We start from the raw sequence: 25121 nt of genomic DNA, 5'->3' as shown, positions 1-25121 counted from the left end.
ACCCCCAGTACCCCCCCCCCACACACACACAAAAGTAATTAATAAAAAAAAAAAATTGGAGCCGGGTGTGGTGGTGCATGTTTGTAATCCCAGCATTTGGGAGGCTGAGACAGGAGGATTGAGGTTCGCAGATAGTCTTAGCTACTTAGTGAGGCCCTTTGCAACTCAAAATAAAGAATAAAAAATAGCTGGGCATGGTGACACAGGCTTGTAATCCTAGCTCTTGGGAGGCTGAGAGAGGAGTATCACACAGGTTCGAAGCCAGCCTCAGCTACTTAGTGAGGCTCTCAGCAACTTAGTGAGACCCTATTTCCAAATAAAGTATAAAATAGGTCTGGGAGTATAGCCCGGAGGTAGAAAAAGCCCCTGGGCTTCACCCCCAGTACCACACACACACACAAAAAAAAAAAGAATAAAATATAGGGCTGGGGGTGTAGCTCGGAGGTAGAATTCCCCAGGGCTCCATCCCCAGCACTGCAAAAAAAAAAAAAAAAAAAAAAAAAAAAAAAATATATATATATATATATATATATATATATGGCTGGTGATGTAGCTTGGAGGTAGAATGCCCTTGGGTTTAGTCCACAGTATCACAAAAAATAAAATAAAATAGGGCTGGAGTTATAGCTCAGAGGTAGAATGCCCCTGGGCTCATTCTTGAGTACCACACACACAGACATACGCACAAAATATAGTTAAGAACAATAAGGAAGCTGGGCGTGGTGGCGCACACTTATAATCCCAGCATTCGGGAGGGTGAGACCAGAGGATCGCGGTTCGTGGACAGCCTCAGCTACTTAGGCCCTCTGCAACTCAGTGAGACCCTATTTTAAAATAAAGAATAAAAATAGGGCAGGGGGTGTAGCTCGGAGGTTGAATGCCCCTGGGTTCAATTCCCAGACCCACAAAAAAATAAATAATAAATAATAAGGGCTAGGGGTATAGCCTAAAGGTAGAATGCCCCTGGGTTCAATCACCAATACCAAAAATAAATAAATACAGACATAAAAAGGTCAGATTCTTTTCAGATGGCCCATGCAGGGAGAATGTCACTTTCTTTTGATTTGCAGCTCAGTCCAAATGCCTGGACCAGGCCCTGGCCCTGTGGAAGGAGGTACTTACAAAGAAGCAGGCCCCAGCCGTGCGGTGTCTCCAGCAGACAGCAGCCTCACTACAGGTCCTCGTGGCTCTCTATGAGCTGGTGGCAAAGGTAAGGGCCGGGCATGGATAGAGCCTAAGCAGAAACTGAGCCCCCCTCCCCTTCCTTGGCCTGTGAACCAGCTAAGCCCTATGACCCAGTGATTGAGAGCATAGGCTTATCACCAGTTCCCTGGGTTCTACTAGGCTCTGTCATTTATTAGTATGTGGCCTCAGGCAAGCAACTTAACCTTCTAAACTCAAGCTTCCTTATCTCTGAAAGAGGGGCAATCATGGAAGATGTTTTATGTAAGCGGAAGACTCAAATGTTATCCTTAATTATTAATAATAACTAGATAATGTGAGACCTGTACACTCAGAAAAATGCATAGATGCCTATAGACACAGTTTTACATGCATTTCAAGGGGCTTCAGACTCCTTGATGCTAATCTTTGGGCTCCACATTAGGAAACTTAAAATGGAAACCAAAAAAATTGCACACAGAGGAGCCTTATGAGTTTCAGGTCATATTTGTAGTACAAGGAAGGCTGGGAAGCTACCTCCGCCCGAGATTTGAATCTTGGGTCTACTACAGACATGTTACGTGAACTCGGACAAGCAACTTTACCTATGCCATAACATTAGGATTAGAGTTGCTACGAAGATTAAATGAGTTGATGCATGTAAACCTCTTGGCACCGTGCTTAGAGCATAGTCAGCACTCAGTAAGTCCTGGTGATTACTGATGACTGGCATTTAGGCTGCAAAACAGAAGGGCGCCAGGCGTGGTGGCGCGCGCTTGTAATCCCAAGCACCTGGAGGCAGAGTCCAGAGGACCGCTGTTCGCGGACAGCCTCAGCTACTTAGCGAGCCCCTTCGCAACTCGGCGAGACCCTGTTTCAAAAAATATGAAGACTAAAAAATAGGACCAGGGGGTGTAGCTCAGAGGTAGGATGCCCCTGGGTTCCATCCCCGGTACTGCAAAAACGAAAAAACAAAAACCAAAAACAGAGGAGGGACAGGGTGGCTTGCAGGGTCCCAGAGGGTGGTCGATGGCTTTCTGTGTGTATGGCCATATTCCATCCAGGGCCTGAGGTCAGACTGTAGTCCAAGGTCCTAACAGGCTGGAGGGTAGAGGGTAGAAATAGAGGCTCATGCAACAGTGGGGTTAACTTGCTGCTCCTGGCTGGCCAGCCCCTGCAGGCTCTGGAGACCCTCCTCCTTCTGCGGATCGTCTCTGAGAAGCTGGAGGACCACGCAAAGGCAGCCAGCTCCTCCTGCCACCTCGCCCAGCTCCTCCTCAACCTCGGCTGTCCCAGCTATGCCCAGGTGAGTGCCGGCCAGCCAAGCCTGGGGGCAGCACGGGGTACATGGCTTTAGAGGCTCATCTTACCTGGACACTGAAGGTGCAGCTTCTGTCTTCCACCACACTAGCTGTGGAGTCATGGAAGGTGGCTGTGGGAAGAAGCAGCTTTTTCCTTCTTACTGCAAGAATCAGTGGTTCATAGGTCACAGATTTGCCTCCCTTTTCAGCTTCATCTTCTAACTACCACTGGTAGGCATGGGTCTGATCTCATTTCTTTCTTGCTCAGATTTTCATGGCTTTTCTGTTACCTGAAGGATACTATTTGGACTCCATGTGTAGACGCTACTATACATCTTTATATATCTACTTCTTCAAGGGCAGAATCAACCACTTTCCTGGGTGCCCCTGCCCCTGGATAGCACTGAAGACATTGTTTCATGATTACTACGTATGCCTGGGTCCCCATTCCCCGCAAGCTATTAGAAGGTTCTCTTTACTCTTTTCATCTCCTAGGAAAAGGGAAAAGCTTGCTCTTTTCCTTTAGAAAGAATTTTCTAGTATGAGAATTTATACTGTTAGGTGAGGATTCAATAAGCAAACAACTTGTGAAGATTGTATTTGAAAGAACTTACTATATTTAATTGGCCATATTCAGCATTTTGCTGGTGAATGCTTTACTCCTCTTTAATTTCAAGAGCCTGCCTGCCTTTCCTCATCAGTGTGCTCACAGCCCTTCTGACTGCTCCCTTAGTTACACCTGAAAGAGGCAGAATCAAGCCTCAAGCGTCTCGATCAGACCACAGATGCCCGCGTGCTTCTCTCCCTGACCTGTGATCTTCTTCAGAGTCAACTCTGCTGGACTCACCAGAAGGTATTTCTCTCTCCCTCCTTTTTTAATTTTTTGTGGTGCTAGGGATCAAACCCAGGGCCTCACACATGCTAAGCAAGTGATCACCAGGGGTATTCTATCTCTGAGCGGCGCGACACTCCCAGCCCTATTTTTTATTCCTTATTTGGAAACAGGGTCTCACTGAGTTGCAGAGGGCCTCACTAAGTGGCTGAGGCTGTCGAACCACGATCCTCCTATCTCAGCCTCCCAAATGCTGGGATTACAAGTGTGCGCCAACATGGCAGCCCAATTTTTTATTCTTTTTATTTTGAAACAGGGTCTCACTGAGTTGCAAAGCTTCACTAAGTAGCTGAAGCTGTCCGCTAACCACAATCCTCCAGTCTCAGCCTTTCGAATGCTGGGATTACAAGTGTGCGCCACCGCACCCAGCATTTCTCACTTTCTTAAGGCCTAAAGGTCCTGAATATCGGAAAAATTTTAGGATTTGTGGGAAAATTGTATGGGTTCTGAAATTTCCCTAGAGCTACATAGTGTGTTTCTAACCCTGAGAAGCAATAAAATTTCCTAGCCTTAGGAGCCGGGTGTGGTGGTGCATGCTTGTAATCCTAGCATTTGGGAGGCTGAGACAGGAGGATCATAGGTTCAAGGCCAGCTTCAGCAACTTAGTGAGGCCTTCTACAATTTAGTGAGACCCTGTTTGAAAACAAAGAATAAAAATTAGGACTGGGGATGTAGCTCTGAGGTGGAATGCTCCTGAATTTAATCTCCAGTACTGGGGAAAAAAACAAAAAACATTTCTAGCCTTGCCCTCAGCAGTCCTTCTCTAGCAGAAATGTTATCCTCTTCACTTTCCAGTTTCTGAAGGGATGAGGGGAACTAGAAACCGGGAAGGCAGCAGCCCTAGGAAAGCACTGAACCCCAGACTAGAAATCCAGCAGAGCGGGGCATGGTGGTCTACACCTGGAATCCTAGTACTTGGGAGGCTGAGACAGGAGCAGCACAGGTTCAAGGACAGCCTCAGTAACTTAGGCCCTCAGCAGTTTACTGAGGCCCTGTTTCAAAATAAAAAATAGCTGGGTATGGTGGCATACACCTGTAATACTTGAGAGGCTGAGACAGGTAGATCATAGGTTTGAGGACAGCCTCAGCAAGTAGTGAGACTCTCATCAACCTAGTGAGACCCTATTTCAAAAGAATAAAATAGGGTTGGGTTTGTAGCTCAGTGGTAGAGTGCCCCCTGGGTACAATCCCCACAAAATAATAATAATAATAATAATAATAATAATAATAATAATAATAATAATATAATGAAAAGGACATAGCTCAGAAGTAGAATGCCTCTATGCTCAATCCCCAGCACCGAAATAAGAAAAGTTCAGCAGGATACAAAAGACCCAAACTAGCTGTGTTTTGGCCAAGTCTTACATTCTCTCAGGCTCTAGTTTCTCTATCGTTTTTGTTTGTTTGTTTGGTTTTTGTGGGTCTGGGGATGGAACCCAGGGGCATTCGACCTCAGAGGCATTTGACCTCCGAACTACACCCCCTGCCCTATTTTTTATTCTTTATTTTGAAACCAGGTCTCACTGAGTTGCAGAGGGCCTCACTAAGTAGCTGAGGCTGTCCGTGAACCCGGACATTCCTGTCTCAACCTCCCAAATGCTGGGATTACAAGCGTGTGCCACCACGCCTAGCTAAAACCTTTTTTTTAAAAAAAAAAAACAACTAAAAAAATTGGGTTTGGGGTGTAGGTTGGAGGTAGAATGCCCTTGGGTTTAATCATCAGTACCATAAAAATACAAAATGGGTAGCTGTTATGGTGGTGCATGCCCATAATCCCAGTAGTCGGGAGGCTGAGACAGAAGGATTACAGGTTAGCAGGCAGCCTTTGCAATTTAGTGAGGCTGTCAGCAACTTACCAAGACCCTGTTTCCAAATAAACAACAGGGTTAGGTAGAATTCCCCTAAGTTCAGTCCCTAGGAACACACACACACACACACACACACACACACACACACACACACACATGCAGGGGAAGATGGGTGCTATGGTACACACCTACTTATAATCCTACTACTTGGGAAGTTGAGACAGGAAGATCACAGATTTGAGGCCAGCCAGCAACTTACCAAGATCCTATTTCAAAGAAAATGTAAAAATAAAAAGGGTTGGGGGTAGCCAGGTGTGGTGGCACATGCTTGTAATCCCAGCATTCGGGAAGCTGAGACTGGAGGATCACGGTTCGCGGACAGCCTCAGCTACTTAGTGAGGCCCTCTGCAACTCAGTAAGACCAGGTTTCAAAATAAAGAATAAAAAATAGGGCAGGGGCTGTAACTCGGAGGTCGAATGCCCCTGGGTTCCATCCCCAAAGGGTTGGGGGTGTAGCTCTGAGGCAGAATAACCCCAGGTTCGATCCCCATTATCAGGAAAAAAAAAAAGCAGAGGAATAGAACTGGCACAGTGACACATGCCAGTGACAAGTAATCCCAATGACTCAGGAGGCTAAGGCAGGAGGATTGCAAGTTGGAGGTCAGCTTGGGCAATTTAGCCAGACCCTGTCTCAAAAAATAATCCAGTTATGGTGGCATCTGCCTATAATTCTAGTACTTGGGAGGCAGAGACAGGAAGATCACAGGTTCAAGGTAAGCCTGCTGTAACTTAGCAAGACCCTGTTTCAAAATACAAAATAGCCAGGTGCGATGATGCATGTTTCCAGCATTTGGGAGGCTGAGACAGGAGGATTGCGGTTTGCAGACAGTCTTAGCTACTTAGCCTTTTGCAACTCAGTAAGACCCTTTTTCAAAATAAATAAAAAATAGTGCTGGGGGTATAGCTTGGAGGTAGAATGCCCCTGGATTCCATCCTCAGTACCACAATAAATAAATAAAATAAATAAATAAATAAGAAAATGGGACTGGGGGTATAATCAGAGGCAGAACTCTCCTAGGTTCAATCCCCTGTACTACATACAAAAATAAAAATGACAGGGGATAGCAGGGCGTGGTGGCACACGCTTGTAATCCCAGCATTAGGGAGGCTGAGACCGGATCGCAGTTCACGGACAGCCTCAGCTACTTAGTGAGGCCCTCTGCAACTTAGCGAGACCCTGTTTCAAGATAAAGAATAAAAAATTGGGTAGGGGGCTGGGTGTGGTGGTGCACGCTTGTAATCCCTGTGCTTGGGAGGCTGAGATAGGAGTATTGCACAGGTTCGAAGCCAGCCTCAGCTACTTAGTGAAGCTCTCAGCAACTTAGTGAGACCCTGTTTCCAAATAAAATATAAAAAAGAGAGGTCTGGGAGTATAGCCCGGAGATAGAAAGCCTCTGGGTTCCACCCCCAGTACCACCAAAAAAAAAAAAAAAATAGGGCAGGGGGTGTAGCTCAGAGGTCAAATGCCCCTGGGTTCCATCCCCAGACCCATGAAAGAAGGAAGGAAGGAGAGAGAAAGAAAGAAAATAAAGCTCTAAAATGCTTATCTGAAAATAGTGCAGGGGGTATAGCTCAGAGGTCGAATGCCCCTGGGTTCCATCCCCAGACCCGTGAAAGAAAGAAAGAAAGAAAGAAAGAAAGAAAGAAAGAAAGAAAGAAAGAAAGAAAGAAAGAAAGAAAGAAAGAAAGAAAGAGAAAATAAAGCTCTGAAATGCTTATCTGACTGCCATTCTCCATCCTTCTGTCTCAGGTGGCTGAAGGTGTCTCTCTTTTGCTGTCTGTCCTTCGGGATCCTGCCCTCCAGAAGTCATCCAAGGCTTGGTACTTGCTGCGTGTCCAGGCCCTGCAGCTACTGGCCATCTACCTTAGCCTCTCATCCAACAGCCTCTCGGATGCTATGCGAGAGCAGCTCTGGGCCCAAGGTGAAAGAGTAGGGCAGGTGGCCCTTCTTGGATGATGGGCATGGTTTATGTGCTTACCAGCTCTTCTCATCCCCATCCCCTCTGCTGTCCCAGTGATGTGGAGTAGCCTACCTAGGACCTTCTCAAAATAGGTCTGGAATAGCAGTTGGGTTTCACTTCACCTGCTTTCTGTAGTCAATTAAGTAGCAACTATTTGGAATAGACAAAGAATTCTGAGACCCCATGAGAACTCAGAGAGAGACTTCTGTAGTTGACTAGTTCTGTCTGCCTCAGGTACAGGAGGAAGAGAACAGTAGCATGCTTTGCCATATCGCTTTTCTCCTTTCTCCACTCACCTACCACAGGCTGGCAGACACCTGAGACGGCGCTCATAGATTCCCATAAGCTCCTCCGAAGCATCATCCTCCTGCTGATGGGCAGTGATGTGCTCTCCATCCAAAAAGCACCTGTGGAGACACCGTTTCTGGACTATGGTGGGTCTGAGAAGGACAGCAGGGCCCTGCAGGAATGGACCAGCCAGTTGGTGGAGCCAGCAGTTTTATCTCGAGACGATCAGGACTATGGCTGGGTGATGAGGTCTTGTCTCTCCCCTTCTTTGCAGGTGAAAATCTGGTCCAAAAATGGCAGGTTCTTACAGAGGTCCTGAGCTGCTCAGAGAAGCTGGTCTGCCGCCTGGGCCGCCTCGGGAGTGTGGGCGAAGCCAAGGCCTTTTGCTTAGAGGCCCTGAAACTTACAACGAAGCTGCAGCTGCCCAGCCAGTGAGTGCAGGGCCCAAGAGGATGCGCGTTCTCGCCCCTGGGTGCCACGTACTCTGGGCCATGAATCCCCAAACTGCTCTAGAAATGAGATACGCTTAGAGAGGTCGGTGGAGGGAGACGTCCCATGGCTAAGTGAGATGCTGAGCTAATCAAGGTGCGATGTTTTGATTTCCTACAGGACTCTGCATGTCCTTCAGTATGTTAATACATCTTGTAAATCTCCACAGTCGGTCTAGTATATTGCATTTTCCTAAGTTTATTTGCCCATGGCATCCTTTTCTTGAGGAATGCATTTGGGAAATCCTGTCCTAATGCACAGGGATAATTGGGGATGAAAGAGAAGTGTAGAGGGTCTCCTCCCTCCACCCTCGGAGCCCTGGAGGCAGGGAAAGACAGACTAATGCTCGGCTTGGGAAAAGGAGACAGACTCTCCAGGAAACAAAGGCTTCCACTGATTGGTTCTCAACTCCTCTCCCAACAAGGTGTGCCCTATTTCTGGTGCTGAAGGGCGAGCTGGAGCTGGCCCGCAGTGACATTGACCTCTGTCAGTCAGACCTGCAGCAGGTCCTGTTCCTGCTCGAGTCTTGCACAGGTGAGGAGCCATGCCCCGCTGCCTGTAGGCGGTGGAGAGCAACACGCGTGCTACAACACGCCCCTTGTATAAAGGTTTGGTTCCCTTCTAAATGAGACTGATGTTTGGTCCCAGGCAGCACCCTTTGACCATTGGTAGCCCTACTTTAGATAGCCTTCCCAGGAACAACCCTCCCTGTTCTGATTTTCAGCACTGCCCAGTATATTTTTGGCTTGTTGTTGTTTTTTGTTTGTTTTGTTGGTACTAGGGGTTGAACTCAGAGGCATTCTACCTTTGAGCTACACCCCAGCCCAATTTTATTTCTTATTTGGAAATAGGGTCTCGCTAGGTTGATGAGAGTCTCACTAGTTGCTGAGGCTGTCCTCAACCCTGCAGGTGTGTGCCACCATGCCCTGCTGAAAACATTGTATTTATTGTGCATATTTTTTTTTATCACCCCCCCCCAATGATACTGGGGATTAAATACTTAGGAGTCCTCTACCACTTGGGTCTTGCAAAGTTCCTCAGGCTGTCCTCAGACTTAGTTTTCTTGCCTCCACCTTCTGAATAGCCGGGATCATAGGAACGTGTCACTGTTTACCATTTTTACCTCTAGGATTTCATTTGCCCCACACAGAACCCTGTATAGTCAGATGAAAGCACAGACTTTTCTTTTCTTTTTTTCTTTTTTTTTTTTTTTTTGTAAAAAAGGAAAATAGTTTTGGGCCAGGATCACAGGGCTGGAGTCAAGATTAACATGTGAGCTTCTGCCAGGTATGGTGATGTACACCTGTAATCCTAGTACTTAGGAGGCTGAGACAGGAAGATTACAGATATAAGGACAGCCTTAGCAATTTAGTGAGGCCCTCAGCAACTTGGCAAGACTTTGTATCAAGATAAAAAATAAGGCTGGGCATGGTGGTGCACGCTTGTAAGCCCAGTACTTGGGAGGCTGAGACAGGAAGATTACACAGGTTCAAAGCCAGTGTCAGCTACTTAGTGAGGCTCTCGGCAACTTAGTGAGACCCTGTTTCTAAATAAAGTATAAAATAGAGCTGAGGGTATAGCCCAGAACTAGAAAAGCCCCTGGGTTCCACACCCCAGTACCACACAAGAAAAAGTAAATAAATAAGCCAGGCATGGTGGCGCACACTTGTAATCCCCGCACTTGGGAGGCGGAGACAGGAGGATCGCGCTGGTTCGAAGCCAGCCTTGCTGGCTTAAGAGACCCTGTTTCCAAATAAAAATATAAAATAGGTCTGGGAGTATAGCCCAGAGGTGGAAGGGTTTCCAGGAACCCCAGTACCACAACAAATAAATAAGTAAATAAAATAAGGCTGGAGGTGGAACTTGAAGGTAGAACATTCCCGGGCTCAATCTCTATAGTACCACACACAAAAAAATGTGGGTCTTGGTGCCAGTCTGCTTCTGAACTCTGTGGTCGTGAGCTGCCAGGCTGTAGGCTTCCGTGATTGTTGATCCATTGTTGGATGGGAAGAAAACATTAGGAATTTTTCTTTAAAAACAAATTCCACTAATATCACTATGAGTAATTTCTAAGCAAATGGCGTGTATATTTGGGAGTTGGGCCCTGAGGTCACTCAGAAAGTGCTGATAGCATTTCTCCAGTGTTGTAATTCTTGTTCTGCTTTCTCCCTAGAGTTTTGTGGGCTGACCCAGCACCCGGACTCTGTGAAGAAGGTCCACTTGCAGAAGGGGAAGCAGCAGGCCCGGGTTCCCTGCCCCACGCAGCTCCCAGAGGAGGAGCCCTTCCTCAGAGGCCCTGCTCTAGAGCTGGTGGCCACGGTAGCCAAAGAGCCTGGCCCCATTGCACCTTCTACAAACTCCTCCCCAGTCCTGAAAACCAAGCCCCAGCCAAGACCCGGCTTCTTGTCCCATTCACCCACCTGTGACTGTTCGCTGTGTGCCAGCCCTGTCCTCTCTGCAGTCTGTCTGCGCTGGATGTTGGTCACAGCAGGAGTGAAGCTGGCCTTGGGCCATGAGGCCCAGGGGCTGGATCTGCTGCAGGTTGTGCTGAAGGGTTGCCCTGCAGCTGCCAAACGCTTCACACAAACTCTCCAATCATCTCTGAATCACAAAGCTCCCCCCTCTTCTGTCCCAACCCTCTTAGATGAGATCTTGGCTCAGGCATACACACAGCTGGCACTAGAGGGCCTGAGCCAGCCATCAAACAAGAGCCTGGGGAAGGTCCTAGAGTTGGGGCTGAAGTTCACAGCTGGACGGCTACACCACCTGGAGCCCTGGCAAGCCAGCCTGCTCTTGACCCAGGCTCTCACAAAGCTGGCCAGCCTCTGCTGCTCTACTACCCAACTTTTTGCAAGCTCCTGGGGCTGGCAGCCACCATTATTAGGAAGCACTCCAGGCTCAGAGCCTCCTAAGACTCGAAGCCAAAATTGTTCTGGACAAGGATGCCAGCAGGTGGCCTGTGCTCCCTCTGCTTCCCATAATACCTCTCAGAAAGGTCTGGAAGGTGGAGGACCGCCCTGTACACCTAAGCCTGCAAGCAGGATCCGGCCAGCTGGCCCTCGAGTCCCCTTCACTGTGTTTGAAGAAGTCTGCCCTACGAAGAACAAGCCTGAAGTTCCCCGTGCCCCCAGGGTACATCACAGGGTCCAGACTCGTCTCAAGGTGTGGCCAAGTGGTACTGGCGTGGGCTGGGGCGGGAGAGGGGAGGATTCTGCAGAGTAGTGTCCCTATGGAACAGCTCCCAGGGTCTAGTGGAACCTTGACCTGTCTGCAGGACACCTACATAATCTTTTTCTAACTCTGCTTCCTTTCCCTTTCCTTTTTTTTTTTTAAGTGTGTTTGTGGTACTGGGGATTGAACCTAGGAACATTCTACCGTCAAGGTATACCCCATCAGCCGGGCGTGGTGGTGCACACTTGTAATCCCAGCATTCGGGAGGCTGAGACCTGGAGCATCACGGTTTGTGGACAGCCTCAGCTACTTAGTGAGGCCCTCTGCAACTCAGTGAGACCTGGTTTCAAAATAAAGAATAAAAAATAGGGCAGTGGGTGTAGCTCGGAGGTCAAATGCCCCTGGGTTCCATCCCCAGACCCGAAAAAAAAAAAAAAGTATACCCCATCCCTTTTTTTTTTTTTTTTTTTTTTTTTTTTGTGGTACTGGGGGTGGAATCCAGGGGCTTTTCTACCTCAGGGCTGTATTCCCAGACCTATTTTATTTTTATTTATATATTTATTTATTTATTTATTTATTTTATTTATTTATTTATTTATTTTTTTGCGGCCCTGGGGATTGAACCCAGGGGCATCTACCATCAAGCTACATCTCCACCTCTTTTTTTTCATTCTTTACTCTTTTTTTTTGGTGGTACTGGGGTTCCTGGAAGCCCTTCTACTTCCGGGCTATACTCCCAGACCTCTTTTTACATTTTATATTTGGAAACAGGGTCTCCTGCGTGGCTGGCTTCGCGTGGCTAGCTTGTGGCTGGCTTCGAACCTGCGTGATCCTCCTGTCTCTGCCTCCCAAGCACAGGGATTACAAGTTTGCACCACCACTCCAGGCCCTATTTTCTATTTTATTTGGAAACAAAGTCTCACTAAGTTGCTGAGAGCCTCACTAAGTAGCTGAGGCTGGCTTCAAATCTGTGCATTCTTCCTGTCTCTGAGATTACAAGTGTGCAGCACCACGCCCGGCCCCAGCCCTTTATTTTTATTGTTTTTGGTTTGTTTTGTGTGTGAGTTTTGTTTTTGTCTTTTTTGTGTGTGTGGTACTGGTGTAGCTTGGAGCTACACCCTCAAAATAAAATTTATTCTTTATTTTGAAAAAGGGTCTCAGTAAATTGCAAAGGGCCTCACTAAGTAGCTGAGGCTATCTGTAAACTACAATCTTCCTACCTCAGACTCCCAAATGCTGGGATTACAAGAGTGTGCCACCATGGCCAGCTTTGTTTTTATTTTGAAACAGGGTCTCACTAGATTGCTTGAGAATCTTGCTGTATTGATGAGGCTGGCCTTGAACTTACAATTCTGTCTCAGTCTCCCAAGTATTAGGATTACAGGCATACATCACCATGCCTGGCTGGTTCCTTTTCCTTATTCTTCCTTCTCTTCCGGCCCCTCCTTTTTTTTTTTTTTTTTTACATTGGGAGCCACCCACTGGATTGGAGTGGCTGGTGTTAGCTGGGCGTGTCATGATGCACTCCTATACTTGGGAGATTGAGACAGGAAGATCACAAGTTCTAGACCAGCCTTGGCAACTTAGACCCCATTTCAAAGTAAAAAAAAAAAGGACTGGGAATGTAGCTTAGTGGTAAAGTACCCCTGGGTACCATACACACAAATGAAGAAGAAAGGAGTGGCAGGTGTAACATGAGAAGCTAAGTCTTGGGAAGGCCTCTGTGATGGTGCCTGCTGGCATCTCCACAGCGCCACCTGCCGTCAGAAGGTGTCACTGAAAGCTCCTTGGCCTTTCTCCCTTTCTCTGATACCAGGTGACCTTCAGTGATGACAGTGATTTAGAAGACCCTGTCTCCGCAGAAGTACAGCTTGTAGAGGAACCTAAGAGACGAGGCACTGCAGGCCGGGGCCGGGGCCGGGGCCGGGGCCGGGGCCGGAAGGGCCTGAGCTTGAAGACGAATGCAGAGGTTGCCCCAGATAGGGCCCCTGGGCGCCCTGGCTTGAGCAGTAGAAGTCGGAGGACCAAGAATGTGGCATCAAGACATTGTGAAGAGCAGGATCCCCAGACGGCCCTTTGTGGCCAGGCCAGGTTGGGCCCTGAGGTCATGAGGACCATCCCTGAGGAGGAGCTGACAGACAACTGGATGGAAATGAGCTTTGAGACCCTCCGGGGCTCTGACGGAGAAGACTCAGCCCCAGGTACAGTGGCGAGGACAGGAGGTAGAAAGTGCATGTGTGGGGAGTGTAGGTAGAGCCAAGGCTAAAGAAATAATGTGCCACTGGGCATGGGGGCACACGCCTGGAGTCCTAGCTTGGGAGGCTAAGGCAGGAGAACTTTAGGTTTGAGGACAGCCTCAGCAACCTAGCCAGACCCCACCCACTTAGTGAGACCCTGTTTCAAAATAAAAAGCCAAGCATGTTGGCACATGCTTTTAATCCCAGTACTTGGGAAGCTGAGACAGGAGGATCAGAGGTTTGAAGTCAACCTTGGCAACTTAGTGAGGCCCTCTGCAACTTAGTGAGACCTTGTTTCAAAATAAAGAATAAAAAATAGGGCTGGGGGTGTCGCTCAGAGGTCGAATGCCCCTGGGTTCCATCCCCAGAACTGGGAAAAAAAAAAAAAAAAAGGTTAGGGGTGTAACTTGGAGATAGATGGTCTCTGGGTTCCATCCCCCATACCAAAAAACAGAACACAAACCCAAAATAAAAAGGGCCATAGTTGTAGCTTGAAGGTAGAATGCCCCTGGGTTCCATCCCTAGAACTACAAAAAAAAAAAGAGAGAGAGAGAATAAATTGGTATCAAGGGAGTCCCAGTAGGCGAGCTCTTTTGCCAGAGCTAAGGGGCTGGACTGTAGGGGGAGGGAAAGGGTAAGGCAGGAGAAGGGAACTCCATGAAAGTCACACTCTGCCCCCAGGTGGCAAGGCACCAGCTCCAGGTCCTGATGCATCCATAGGAGAGTGCGAGGTGCTGAGACGGGATTCCAGCAAGATGGTACCATCCATCCCAGGCCCAGACAAAGAGAGTGACAGGGACCTCGGTCCTTGGCTCCAGCTCCCCTCATCCTCTGTAGCCATTGGTGAGTGTACTGGCACCAAGGTGCGGTCACCTGGAGCGAGCTGAGCCTCTAGGTCCCCTGGTCCTTCTGGCTTTGGGTCCCCACCTGGATCTGGCTGTCTGACCCTGTTGAATCTCAGCGCTCTGAAATACCCTTCCTGAGCTGTGTTTCTTCACTGTCAGATGCGCCTTGGGGAGGATGGAGTGAGTCGGTGTCTCTTGGTTGCAAAGCACCTCACACGGCACATCGCCCTTCACATATGGCAGCTGCTGTTTTCCATAGTGGGAGATGAGATAGGGACTCCTTCTCGGAAGTTTCCACCAACTAGGAAATAGGGAAAACAGTCCCGTCAACTAGGAATAGGGATTCATCTTTAGCGAGGGTGTCTCAACTTTCCTCTAGGTCTTTCCACCCTGGATTCCATCTGCGACTCACTGCGTGTTGCTTTCCGTGGAGTCAGTCACTGTCCTCCTAGTGCACTCTATGCCCACCTCTGCCGCTTCCTGGCCTTGTGCCTGGGCCACCGGGATCCCTATGCCACCGCCTTCCTTGTGGCTGAGTCTGTCTCCATCACCTGTCGCCACCAGCTGCTCACCCACCTTCACAGACAGCTCAGGTGAGTGCTCCCCGTCATCAGGCTCGTGCTGGGCAGGCCCGGGAGGGCCCAGATGTTGAAAGGGGGGACTCACCCCTGCTTGTGTTCTCCACAGCAAGGCCCAGAAGCACCAAGGGTCACCTGAACTGGCAGACCAGCTGCAAGGGCTGAACCTCCAGGAAAGGCCTGGCCATATCCCCCTGGCCTGCATTCAGCGCCTCTTTTCCTTCAAGGCTTCAGAACCTGACCGCTTCCTCCAGCCGGAGAAGGAGAGTTTCCAGGAGCGCCTGGCTCTGATCCCCAGTGGTACGGTGACGGGCTTCTGGCAGGCTCTCTGTCCTCTTATGCATCCTCCTACTGAGCTGGGAGGAGTTTAAGGCATTGGTCAGCTTACGCAGCTTTGCATTCCTTACATCTTTCCTCTTCGTCCGCCAGCCATTTGTTTCGCTCACCAAACAGACATACTTGAATCGGAAAGCCTGGTAACCTCAACTATGAGCTACTAGCAAACTTTGGGCTTTCTTCAGGTGCCAGTTCAGTTGTCTGTGGTCTTTCTACAGTAACATGAAACACATTGACAGATGATTTGAGTGCCTTACTCTGTGCGGGGCCTTTGTTAGTTGCTGTGGGACACAAAGAAGTATAAGCTTGCCATCTCTAGGGAATAGTTCAGGCACCTTGAACGCCAGTGACCAGGGAAGACTTCCTGGAGGTGTCTTGAGTGATGGGTAGGGACACTGCAAGAGAGAGGGACGAGAAGTCCTCCTAATCACTGACATACTCGGTGTGTCCTGTGTATTAGGGGTGACTGTCTGTGTGTTGGCCCTGGCCACCCTCCAACCCGGAACTGTGGGCAACACCCTCCTGCTGACCCGGCTGGAAAAGGACAATCCCCCTGTCACTGTTCAGATCCCTACTGCCCAAAGCAAGGTAGGGCTCCTGGGCCAAGGAGCAACGTGGGGCTGGGGTGGCCCTCCCTCTGGTCAAACTGGGTCGGGAGACACTGATCACTGAGCCAAGATCTGCAACCCCACTGCCCACAGTTCTCGCTGAGTATGGCCTTAAGAGAGTTCGATGCCATCCAGAAGGACCAGAAAGAGAACAGTAGCTGTACTGACAAGCGAGCATGGTGGATGGGGCGGCTGGCACTGGACCGCAGGATGGAGGTGTGTGCTTCTGGGGTGGTTGGGTGGTCATGCCCCAGGAATGACTCAGGGGTGCCATGGCTTCCCCAGCAGAGACCCCAAGTCAGTGCTGAGCTGTTTCAAGTCCTTTCTTCTGTCACTGTAAATAAAACTATAGCCAGGCGTAGTGGCTCATGCTTATAACCACAGTACTTGGGAGGCTGAGACAGGAGTATTGCAGGTTCATGGCCAGCACTGGCTATTTAATGAGGCCCTCTGCAACTTAGTGAGACCTTGTTTCAAAATAAAGAATAAACCAGGCATTAATCCCAGCATTTGGGAGGCTGAGACCTGGAGGATCATGGTTTGCGGTTTGCAGACAGCCTCAGCTACTTAGTGAGGCGCTCTGCAACTCAGTGGGACCTGGTTTCACAATAAAGAATAAAAAATAGGGCAGGGGGTGTAGCTCAGAGGTCAAATGCCCCTGGGTTCCATCCCCAGACCCGCAAAAAAAAAAAAAAAAAAGCCAGCCTCAGCTACTTAGTGAGGCTCTCAGCAACTCAGTAAGACCCTGTTTCCAGCCGGGCGTGGTGGCGCACACTTGTAATCCCCGCGCTTGGAAGGCTGAGACAGGAGGATCACGCAGGTTTGAAGCCAACAAGAGGAGCCAACGCGGCTGGCTCCGAACCAGCATGATCCTCCTGTCTCAGCCTCCCAAGCGCAGGGATTACAAGCGTGCGCCACCACACCCAGCGAGAAATTGTATTTTTTATGCTACTGAGGATTGAACTGAGAGGCATTTTACCTCTGACCTACGCCCCCTTCCCTATTTTTTATTCTTTATTTTGAAGCAGGATCTCACTAAGTTGCAGAGGGCCTCACAGGTTGCTGAGGCTGGCTGTGAACCTGCGATTCTCTGGGCTTCCCAAGTACTGGGATTTCATGCCTGGCTAGAAATGAAAAATTTTTAAAAGGACTGAGGGTGTAGCTCAGAGGTGGAATCCCCCTGGGTTCAGTCCCCAATACCATAAGAAAAAAGATACACAGTAGACAAAAGACTTAAGCCGAGTTTCAGCTTCTCAGCAGTGGCTTTCAATGCATACCTTTTCATATTTGTCATAGCATAGTGATATATAACAGATAGTCTACTCTCTGAAATCAAAAAATGAGAGAAAAAAGGTGTGTTAGACTCTTGCCTTTTATAACTGGCAGAAAGATATCTAGTAGAACAAACACATTGGAAAACCACTTCCCTCATCTCATCTCCAAGACATTAGTGTCTGTGGGGAGGAGCCGGCCTCTCTGAGGGCTCTCTGCCCCTTCCCCAGGATCTCATCGCTGGCCTGGAAAAACACGTGCTGGGCTGCTGGAGGGGGCTGCTGCTGCCCTCCAGCCCGGAGCCGGGCCCCGCCCAGGAGGCCTCCCGCCTACAAGAGTTGCTGCAGGAATGTGGCTGGAAATATCCTGACCCCACTCTTCTGAAAGTGAGTTCAGAAAGCAGGGAAGGGAAGCCACCAGACTTGATTTCTGTCCCACCAGCCACGGTGAGCAGAGATGGGAGTTAATGGCGCCGACTAATCACTGTTTCCCTGCAGGTCATCCTTAGTGGCGCCAATACCCTCACTCCCCAGGATGTTCAAGCCCTGGCCTTTGGGCTGTGTCCCGCCCAGCCAGAGCGAGCCCAGGAGCTCCTGAATGCAGCAGTAGGACGTGTGCAGGGCCAGATGGCACCAAGCAATGGGCACCTTGTCTTGGTGCTAGACAAGGTAAGGAGCCAGGGCCAAGGGGCAGTGTCTAATGATCACCAGTTCACCCCCAGGCCCCTCGGGCTCCTGCTTACCTGGCTGGGGACAGTAACCTCAGAATATCGTTTGCCCAGGACCTACAGAAGCTGCCGTGGGAAAGCATACCCAGCCTCCGAGCACAGCCTGTCACCCGGTTGCCCTCCTTCCGATTCCTACTCAGCTATTCCATCATCAGAGAGGTGGGGTTCATTGTGTGGTGTCGAGGGATCATTAGTGACTGGGGGGAAGCTGAAGGAGGGGCAGAGAGGCCTGGGAGGACAGGAGAGGGTCTCAGGAATGCATCAGATATGAGATGGAGACTGGGCCCTTGGTGAGACCAGGGTCGGAACCAGCAGCATTTCCTTGTCAGGCTGGGGCCTCGCCGGTGCTGAGCCAAGGGGTGGATCCGCGAAGTACCTTCTACGTCCTGAACCCTCACAATAACTTGTCAAGCACAGAGGAACAATTTCGAGCCAATTTTAGCAGGTCAGGAGCTGGGGAACGGCAGAGGTGACACGCAGGGCGCTATGTCTCTTCTCCAGAATCAGCGGTTGCAGCCCACCTTCTGTCTACTGTTCCTCCGCCCTCTGCCACGTGCCCCCTGCTGTGCAGTTCCCTATCCTTACTCCTGTCTTTTCCCTGCAGTGAAGCTGGCTGGCGAGGGGTAGTCGGGGAGGTGCCAAGCCTCGAGCAAGTGCAGGCGGCCCTGACAGAGCGAGACTTGTATATGTGAGTGCTTCAGGTGGGGAGGGAGGGAGGGACAGTCCCAAGGGTGGTCTTGTCCCGGGTTGCTTTGGCACTTTATTTTAGAGCCTCTGGATTCACGGGCAGAGGCCTAGCACTGCTGGGGTGATATTTATCACTTCCTTTCTGCTTAGCTATGCAGGGCATGGGGCCGGCGCCCGCTTCCTGGATGGGCAGGCCGTCCTGCGGCTGAGTTGCCGGGCAGTGGCCCTGCTGTTTGGCTGCAGCAGTGCAGCCCTGGCTGTGCATGGAAACCTGGAGGGAGCTGGGATCGTGCTCAAGTACATCATGGCTGGCTGGTGAGGCCCAGGGGTGGGACCTGTCCTCAGGCGATAAGACCCGTCCACCCCAGGTTCTTCCCCACATCTGAACCCTGAATCCTCCTCTCGCGCTCCACCTTCCTCCCATCCTAGTTCCCTGGCATGCCTGGGCCTTTACCCCTTTGCCCCCTTCTATCCTCCTAGAACTCTAAGGGCCCGTTAGTTATTTGTTGCTTCAGTCCTCTCTGCTCACCCATTACCACCACTAGTCATATTTTCCAGTGTGTTCTGTTACAGCCCTCACACTGTATTTCTTCTCGTTTCCTAGTCCCTTGTTTCTGGGTAACCTCTGGGATGTGACTGACCGGGACATTGACCGCTACATGGAGGCTCTGCTACAGGGCTGGCTTGGAGCAGGCCCAGGGGCCCCGCTTCTCTACTACGTCAACCAGGCCCGCCAGGCTCCCCGGCTCAAGTATCTTATCGGAGCTGCACCTGTAGCCTATGGCTTGCCTGTCTCCCTGCAGTAACATCTTGAAGCTGTCTCACTGGTGGTAGAAGCTATTTGATTGTTCTACCTCCAAATTTAGATGTAATTCTTAGTGATTTTTCCCAGTGTTTATAAAACAGTTCGTTTTAATTTAACCTTTAATGTAATAAAGATATTTTACTTACACCCTGTTTTGTGTAGTTGGAAAAAAATCTAAAGTAAGACAGCTTTCTCCCTTCCTCTGTGGGTACTATAAGCAGATGAAAACAGCTTGCAGGGGTTCGGGGTTTGTTTTTTTGGTTTTGGTGGTGGTATTGGGGGGGTGGTATTGGGGGTTAAACTCAGGACTTGACCCATTCTAGGTACATCTATCAATGAGCTACAAATCCAGCCCTTTTTGTATATATATGTTACAAGGAATTGAACCCAGAGTCATTCTACCTCTGAGCTACACCCCCAACTTTTTATATTTATTTAATTTTTTTTTTTTTTTTGGCAGTACTGAGGATGGAACTCAGGGACATTCTACCTTCGAGCTACACCCTCAGCCTATCTCAGCCTATTTTTTATTCTTTATTTTGAAACATGGTCTCACTGAGTTGCAAAGGGCCTCACTAAGTAGCTGAGGCTGGCTGTGAATCGAGATCCTCCTGTCTCAGCCTCCCAAATGCTAAGATTACAAGTGTGCACCACCATGCCCGGCTTATTTATTTATTTATTTATTTATTTATTTATTTATGGTCCTGGGAGTGGAATACGGGGGCTTTTCTACCTCTGGGCTACACTCCCAGACCTATTTTTACTTTATTTGAAAGTAGGGTCTCACTAAGTTGCTGAAGCTTCACTCAGTAGCTGAGGCTGGCTTCGAACCTAAGCTATTCTCCTGTCTCTGCCTCCCAAGGGCTGGGATTACAAGTGTGCGCCATCACGCCCGGCTATTTTTACTTTTTGAAACAGGGTCTCACTAGGTTTCAGAGGATCTCACTAGCTATTGTTGGCCAGAAACCTGTGATTATCCTGTCTCAGCCTCTGGGATTACAAATGTGCACCACCACCCTTGGCCGTAACATTTACCTATCTACTTTTATTTATTTTTGTGGTATAGGGAATGGAAAGAAGGGGCATTCTACCTCTGAACTACATCCCCAGCCCTATTTTATTTTGAAACAGGGTCTCACTAAATTGCAGAGAGTCAGAGGGATGTGGTAGTGTACGCTTGTAATCCCAGCATTTGGGAGGCTGAGACAGGAGGATCACAGTTTGTGGACAACCTCAGCTACTTAGCAAGACGCTTTGCAACTCAGTGAGACCCTGTTTCAAAATAAAATATCAGGGTGGGGGTGTAGTTCGGAGGTAGAATGTCCCTGGGTTCTATTCCCAGGACCCCCAAAATTAAATAAATTGCAGAGGGTCTCACTAAGTAGCTAAGACTGGGCACGAACCTGCCATCCTGTCTCAGCCTCCCAAATACTGAGATTACAAGCATGTACCACCACACCCAACTCTATTTTATAATATTATTATTATTAATTTTGGTACTGGGGGTTGAACCCATCCTACATCTGAGCTACACCCCCAGCCATTTATTTATTTATTTATTTATTTATTTATTTATTTATTTATTTATTTTGCGGATCTGGGGATGGAACCCAGGGGCATTTGACCTCCCAGTAACACCCCCTGCCCTATTTTTTATTCTTTACTTTGAAACCGGGTCTCACTGAGTTGCAAAGGACCTCACTAAGTGGCTGAAGCTGTCCGCAAACAGTGATCCTCCGGTCTCAGCCTCCCGAATGCTGGGATTACAAGCGTGCGCCACCACGCCCGGCCTATTTTATTTTTATTTAGAAACAGGGTCTCACTAAGTAGTTGAGAATCTTACTAGGTTGATGAGAATCTCACTACTTGCAGAGGCTGCCCTTGAAACTGCGATTCCTTCTGTCTCAATCTCTTAAACACTGTGATTATCACAACGTGTGCCACCACGCCCGGTAATAACGTTTTATTAATAAATCTTGGGTACTTGTTGGTTGGCATCGGTGTCTCAGTGTCTCCTCCACGTCCAAACTTTCTTCAGCCTCATCCACCCAAAGCGCTGTTTTCACCACGCTGCTGCTGCTATTTGACATCCAAAGAACATCCTTGTACCACCCATGTGAAACGCTTACACCATTTTGCAGTGCTGTGATTGTGCCCTGAGTTCTTTTAAGGTTTCTAAGAGCCGGGGGTGGTGGCGCACACTTGTAATCCCAGCATTTGGGAGACTGAGAAAGGACGACGGCGGTTCGCGGACAGCCGCGGTACTCAGGCCCTTTGCAACTCAATGAGACCCTGTTTCAAAATAGAGAGTAAAAGATAGGGCTGGGGGTGTCGCTCGGAGGTAGACTGCCGCTGGGTTCCATCCCCAGTACCAAAAAAAAAAAAAAGATTTCTAAGTTGCTTGCGGGCAGAAGTCGGGTTTGCCACAATTTCAGCGCGCTTGTTTTAGTAACTCCGCGGCCCCGCCCAGGGTCATAGAGACGCCGGCGCAGAGAGGCCGCGGGCGCAGCCATAGAGAGGCCGAGGCCGGCTAGAGCGCCGCGCCCAGCCGCTTCCTCTTCGCTAGTCGTCCAGCCCAACATGGCCCAGTCGATTAACATCACGGAGCTGAATCTGCCCCAGCTTGAAATGCTCAAGAACCAGCTGGACCAGGTGGGGCCGGCCCGAGGCGCCCTTCTCCCGTGCAGCCCTGCCCGCGCTCCCTGCGGCTCCGGGAGGCCGCTTCCCCGGAGAAACCCGGCGCGGCCCAGACCCGCCGGCGCGCTCTCACCCTCTCTCTGGTCCTGTGCAGGAGGTGGAGTTCTTGTCCACGTCCATTGCCCAGCTCAAGGTGGTGCAGACCAAGTATGTGGAAGCCAAGGACTGCCTGAACGTGCTGAACAAGAGCAACGAGGGTATGGGGGCGCGGGTGAGGGCAGCCTGGGACTGGCGAGCCGGCCCTTCTCCCACTTCCTAATCCAGTTTTCCTTAGAGAAAACGGTCCGTTGTGCCTTGTGTGCCGCGTCCTGAGCCCTTTGCATGTCGTCTGCGGAGCGTGGAAACGTATAAGACCGTCATTCCTCTGCTCCTGTCGCCCCAGTTTCCGTGCGTTTCACCCTGTCGGTGGGCGCCGTGCCCTCGGGAGCTCCCTTTAACAACTTCTCGTGGGAGCTGCCAACCTTCCCCCGGTGTTTATCTTCATTGCTTTCACAGGGAAAGAATTGCTCGTCCCACTGACGAGTTCTGTATCCTTTCCACATTAACTGTACCGTGCCTCCTCTCGCATTCACTTGATGTGGTGGCGTCTATGAACCCTGATCCTCCAGTCTCAGCCTCCCAAATGCTGGGATTACAAGCATGTGCCACCATGCCCTACAAGCATGTGCCACCATGCCCGGCTCCGTATTCTTTATTTTTAAACAGGGTCTCAGTTATTTAGGGCTTCACTAAGTAGCTGAGGCTGTCCTCAAACCCAGATCCTCCGGTCTCAGCCTCCCGAATGCTGGGATTACAAGCCTGCACCACCACGCCCGGCTTATTCTGTTTTGAAACAGGGTCTCATTAAATTACAGAGTGCCTCACTAAGTAGCTGAAGCTGTCGGCGAACCGCGATCCTCCAGTCTCAGCAAATGCTGGGATTACAAGTGTGCGCCACCACGCCCAGCTCAGAAACAGGGTCTTATGTGCCTGTCAGGCCAGCTGACAGGGAATCATGGCTCATGCTGGGCTAGTATTTCCTTAATCCTTGCCTCTCAGATGTATGTCCCTGGGAAGCTGCATGATGTGGAACATGTGCTCATTGATGTGGGAACAGGCTACTATGTGGAGAAGGTGAGTGGGAGGCAGCATGCAGGTGCCCTCTGAACAGAGAGTGGGAGTCTAGAGGAAGGTCCCTTGGGTAGAAATGGGGTCTCCTTTTGCTCTTTCGTCCACCTCTGTTCTTGCAGACAGCTGAGGATGCCAAAGACTTCTTCAAGAGGAAGATAGACTTCCTCACCAAGCAGATGGAGAAAATCCAGCCAGCTCTGCAGGAGAAGCATGCCATGAAACAAGGTATAAGCCCTCCCAAATACTGGGATTATAATGTACACCACCACGCCTGGCTATTTTTATTTATTTATTTATTTTTGGTGGTACTGGGGGTGGAACCCAGAGGCTTTCTACCTCCGGGCTACGCTCCCAGAACTATTTTATATATTTTATTTGGAAATAGGGTCTCACTAAGTTGCTGAGAGCCTCACTCAGTAGCTGAGGCTGGTTTCGAACCTATGTGACCCTCCTGTCTCAGCCTCCCAAGTGCTGGGATTACAAGCGTGCGCCACCACGCCCGGCATCAAGACAAAATTTTTTTAAAAGTGCTGGGCTTGTAGCTGTAGCTCAGAAGTAGAATGCCCCTGGGTTCAATCCCCAATATCACAAAAGAAAGTAGGTAAAATTAATAAATTATAAATGGCTTTGAGATATAGCTCATTGGCAAAGTGCTTGCCTAGCAGTCAAACAAAAAACACTCTCTCTTTGATATCCTGCCCCCCTTCCCTTCCTCAGGGTTGAACCTGGCGTGCTGCCTTTTATGTATTTACATTGAGCACTCTGCAAATTCATTGGTTTGTCCCCCAGAGTGGGTCACTATTAAAAGTTTAACTGAAAGCCGGGCGCCGTGGTGCGTGCTCGTAATACCAGCATTTGGGAGGACTGCAGTTCGCAGACAGTCTCAGCTGCTAAACGAGGCTCTTTGCAACTGAGTGAGACCGTTTCAAAAATAGAATAAAAAAATAGGGCTGGGGGTGTCGCTCAGAGGTAGAATGCCTCTGGGTTCCATCCCTGGTACCATTAAAAAGACCCAAAAAGTTTAACTGAGCCACACATGGGAGCGCACCCTTGTAATCCCATCATTTGGGAGGCTGAGGCAGGAGGATCATGGTTTGCAGACAGCCTCAGCTACTTAGTGAGGCCCTTTGCAACTCAGTGAGACCCTGTTTCAAAATAAAGAATAAAAACTATGGCTACGGATGTAGCTCAGAGGTAGAAAGCCCCTGGGTTCTATCCCAAGTCCCACAAAAAAAAGTGGATGGTTTTTTTTGTTGGGGGGGGGTGTGTATGAGGTTTTTTTTGTGTGTGTGGTACTGAGGATGGAATCCAGGGGCTTTCTGCCTCCGGGGTACACTCCCAGACCTATTTTATATTTTTTTTATTACTCACCTAGTTGCTGAGAGCCTCATTAAGTAGATGAGGCTGGCTTCGAACCTGTGTGATCCTTTGTCTCATCCTCCTAAGTACTGGGATTACAAGCATGCACCACCAGACCCAGTTAAAATAAAAAAATAAAAAAAGTTTAACTGAGCCAGATATGGTGGTACACTTCCATAATCCCAGTACTTGGGATGCTGAAGACAGGAGGATGGCAGGTTCTAGCATCAGCAACCGAGCAAGACTTTCAGCAATCTTTTGAGACTAAAAGGGGCTGGGGTGTAACTCAGAGGAAGAACGCACTTGGATTCGATCGCCAGTACTTCCCCGCCTCCCATAAAGGTTTAAGTGTAGTTGGTTGTCGACCTGACAATCTTTAGTTCCTCACCAGGTTGTCACTCTTTTTTTCCCCGCAGCTGTCATGGAAATGATGAGCCAGAAGATTCAGCAGCTCACGGCCTTGGGAGCAGCTCAGGCTACTGCCAAGGCCTGAAAACATGTTGCCAAAATGGCAGCGGAGGACTCTGCTGCACGAGCTTGGGACTTTGTGGGCAAGGTCTCCTGGTGTCTGGGAAGGGAAGAGTTTTTGTTTGATGTTAATAAATGTGCCAGCTGGGCAGACTGTTGGTCTTCTCTTGAGTTAAGCAAGGGCCTGGTGATGTGACCGAGCTGGTGGTGGACAGGGTTGCAGGCTTCCGCCCAGTGCCTGTGAACTGTGGAACGCCACTC

General features: G+C 49.4%; 2 protein-coding genes across 3 annotated transcripts in view; both read left to right on the top strand.

Moving 5' to 3' along the window:
* The window catches only part of ESPL1 (extra spindle pole bodies like 1, separase), a gene marked incomplete at both ends in the record, with an annotated part of 31726 nt that extends 12499 nt beyond the window's left edge, over window positions 1-19227 (top strand). The window contains 21 exons of the mRNA XM_080706596.1: window positions 1071-1210; window positions 2333-2467; window positions 3196-3315; window positions 6973-7144; window positions 7489-7617; window positions 7746-7902; window positions 8385-8494; window positions 10134-11122; window positions 12948-13332; window positions 14050-14211; window positions 14593-14806; window positions 14901-15091; window positions 15588-15715; window positions 15829-15951; window positions 17238-17393; window positions 17505-17675; window positions 17789-17893; window positions 18064-18179; window positions 18339-18422; window positions 18572-18736; window positions 19026-19227. Of these exons, the coding sequence (XP_080562722.1) occupies window positions 1071-1210; window positions 2333-2467; window positions 3196-3315; window positions 6973-7144; window positions 7489-7617; window positions 7746-7902; window positions 8385-8494; window positions 10134-11122; window positions 12948-13332; window positions 14050-14211; window positions 14593-14806; window positions 14901-15091; window positions 15588-15715; window positions 15829-15951; window positions 17238-17393; window positions 17505-17675; window positions 17789-17893; window positions 18064-18179; window positions 18339-18422; window positions 18572-18736; window positions 19026-19227 (4154 nt within the window). The remainder of the gene's footprint in view (window positions 1-1070; window positions 1211-2332; window positions 2468-3195; window positions 3316-6972; window positions 7145-7488; window positions 7618-7745; window positions 7903-8384; window positions 8495-10133; window positions 11123-12947; window positions 13333-14049; window positions 14212-14592; window positions 14807-14900; window positions 15092-15587; window positions 15716-15828; window positions 15952-17237; window positions 17394-17504; window positions 17676-17788; window positions 17894-18063; window positions 18180-18338; window positions 18423-18571; window positions 18737-19025) is intronic.
* A 2579-nt stretch (window positions 19228-21806) lies between these two features.
* On the top strand, window positions 21807-25011 carry PFDN5 (prefoldin subunit 5; the record flags this gene model as incomplete). Of its 2 annotated transcripts, XM_080706426.1 has the most annotated exons (6): window positions 21807-21878; window positions 22018-22120; window positions 22419-22450; window positions 22962-23036; window positions 23153-23258; window positions 24809-25011. In XM_080706426.1, the coding sequence occupies 6 exons, from the start codon at window positions 21807-21809 to the stop codon at window positions 24883-24885; spliced, it is 465 nt and encodes a 154-aa protein (XP_080562552.1). In that variant the 3' UTR covers window positions 24886-25011. The 2 variants fall into 2 exon arrangements, with proteins under 2 accessions (XP_080562552.1, XP_080562553.1); XM_080706427.1 differs by lacking the exons at window positions 22018-22120; window positions 22419-22450.
* Between the last annotated feature and the right edge of the window lie 110 nt (window positions 25012-25121).

This window comes from Muscardinus avellanarius (genome assembly GCF_963383645.1).
Source record: "Muscardinus avellanarius genome assembly, chromosome: 11".
NCBI lineage: Eukaryota > Metazoa > Chordata > Mammalia > Rodentia > Gliridae > Muscardinus > Muscardinus avellanarius.
The sequence above is the reverse complement of the archived record's forward strand: the minus strand, read 5'-3'. Positions and strand labels throughout refer to the sequence as shown.